A 2,500-nucleotide genomic window follows, 5' to 3' on the forward strand; every position below is an offset into this window, starting at 1 on the left:
GTGCTCCCCCGTGGGCTCCGTGTTCTCCCCCCCGGGCGGCCCCGTCAAGGCCATCACCTCCTGCGCCAACACCACCGGCGTCGTCCTCGGCCCGCAGTTCTTCATGAGCATTGGTTGGTTGAGATTAAGAGGGTAGTCAGGTGTATGGTTGAGGAATGTAATGTTGTTAGTGTAAAAGGTATTTAGTTTGTGTGTGTGTGTGTGTGTGTGTGTGTGTGTGTGTGTGTGTGTGTGTGTGTGTGTGTGTGTGTGTGTGTGTGTGTGAGTGTATTTTTCTGTACGGTTATAAGTATACGTGTTTATTTATTATTTATTTATCAATTTTTAACGTAGTCATATAGTTTCCTTCGTTTTATAACTTACCACTTATCATCTCTCTTTGTTCCAACCCAATGCCGATGAACAGGTCTAGCCTTTGTCACTGGGAAGCCAGAAAGCCTGCCTGACATGATTTCCACTGACGCCGCTTCGCTGAAAGCCATCCGCCGCTGTTCTCTCAACGCCACTGGCCTGGTCAGTGTCCCTTTATGTTGTTGAATAACAGATAGAAGAAAACAAATCCCCATCATAACGTCATTGGTACTTTTTATAATTTGATAGTTTTAAGTGCATAAAAAAAAAAAAAAAAATTGCTCCACAAAAGATGTTACTCTCTCAGCTCAGCAACGACACGACACTCAACCGCACCGCCGTCGCCGCCTCCATCTCCACCGCCTTCAGCATCCCCGCCGTGGCCGCCGCCGTCGCCTCCGCCGTTGCCTCGTGTCCCGAACCTGTTGATTACAAGATAAGCGACTTCATCACCTGCCTGAGGACGGCCTGCATGAACAACGTGGTCGTCTCTCCCTTCGTGCCGATGGCCGCCTCACCTGTGCAGAGCTCGTGGCCTGCGCCTTCTGTGGCGTCCTCACCCTACGTCGGTTCTTCGCCCTCCATGAAGTTCTCGCAGGCGTCCGCACCTTCCGCGCCCTCTTCCGCGCCTCCTTCAACCGTGAGGCCCCCTTACCCCGTTCGGATGCCAGCGACCATGGGCATTCCACCATACATGGCCTCCCTCTACTCCATGCAAACACCGCCTGCAGCAGCGTCCTACTCCCGGCCTGGCCCTGCCGTGAGGACCCTTCCCTTCACCGGCGTACCTGGGGCGATGGCTCAGGCTCCGACGTCCTAAGGAAAGGCCTTGTCCTTTTCCTTGTCATTCATGATGTAAAGATAAGCATGTGACGTGCTGGGAGTCACATTCATAATTCTAGTCTTCATCGTTTTCATACTGCATCTTGTAATGAAACGGCCACAGAAAGAAAGGAAACACATATCTTGCGCTTCGACTTAAACCGTACTCCTCGTCAAATGATAAAACCTTGTTTCATTTCACCTTCGAACACACGGTACTATATGTTTGTTTTGTTTTTTGTCCAGACGGTATCTTGTCTTACGAACTACGAGCCGGAAAATCACGAGAAAAATAGAAAACTGATCAATCTATAATGAAACAGAAAAAAGTGTTTCAAAGTACGGGTTACGAGCCGGAGATTACGAGGAAAAAAATAAAACTGCTTAAACATTGGACGAAACAGAAAACGTGTTTCAAAGTAGGGATTACGGTCTCAGAAATAGATAAATTAATAAATGAATGGAAGACTGGATAAATAGATATATAGATAGATACATGGATAGATTAATCGATAGATTTGATTAGATAGATAGATAAATGAATAGACAGATAGATGGGGAGATACTATAAATGAAATAATAGACAAGTCAATGAATGAATAAAAATATAGGTAAATATATAAACAGACACAAATTTAAAAAAAACAAAAAAAATATATAAATGAAAAGACAAAATAAGTATGCAAATATTTTACTAATGAAGAATGTACGTCAAATAAAATTCAAATAATCATAAATGGATTACGGAAATCAAGAAAAAAAATATCTTAGCAGAATTTTTTTTTTCTTTTCTTTTCCATTTCACTTAAAATATCGAATTCCCGCTATTTCTTTTTATTTTATTTTCCTTTATTCTCCGTCTCTACATCTCCCTCTGTCCTTTCCACAAATTTGACTATTATTCTGTGTATTATGTCATTAAGTGGAAATTACTAGAAGAAAAGGGTCAGGAAAATTTCTGAAGACATTGTCAGTGAAAGAGAAAATATATTTTTTTTTTTTATTATAATGATCAAATTCGTCATAATTGTTTAATATCAGAATTGTAATTATTATCATCAATAATATTATGATGAATATTACTATGTTTTTATTGTTATTTTTATTATCATTATTAATGTTACCATTATTATTTTATTATTATTATTATTATTATTATTATTATTATTATTATCATTATTATTACTTATAATTCTTCTTCTTCTTCTTATCATTGTTATTATCATTACTGTTATTATCATCATCATTATCAATAAAATCATTTTTACCATTATTATTATTATCAACAATTATTATTATTATTATTATTATTATTATTATCATCATT

The 2,500-nt window shown here is 38.9% G+C and overlaps 1 protein-coding gene across 1 annotated transcript in view; it reads left to right on the forward strand.

The window, feature by feature from the left end:
• Positions 1-1,690, forward strand: part of LOC125039593 (lysine-rich arabinogalactan protein 19-like) — a 2,469-nt gene extending 779 nt beyond the window's left edge. The window contains exons 2-4 of the mRNA XM_047633721.1: positions 1-113; positions 407-513; positions 659-1,690. The exon at positions 1-113 is cut by the window's left edge and continues 55 nt beyond it. Of these exons, the coding sequence (XP_047489677.1) occupies positions 1-113; positions 407-513; positions 659-1,171 (733 nt within the window). The 3' untranslated portion in view covers positions 1,172-1,690. The remainder of the gene's footprint in view (positions 114-406; positions 514-658) is intronic.
• The last annotated feature ends 810 nt before the right edge of the window (positions 1,691-2,500 follow it).

Source organism: Penaeus chinensis, chromosome 27, assembly GCF_019202785.1.
Source record: "Penaeus chinensis breed Huanghai No. 1 chromosome 27, ASM1920278v2, whole genome shotgun sequence".
NCBI lineage: Eukaryota > Metazoa > Arthropoda > Malacostraca > Decapoda > Penaeidae > Penaeus > Penaeus chinensis.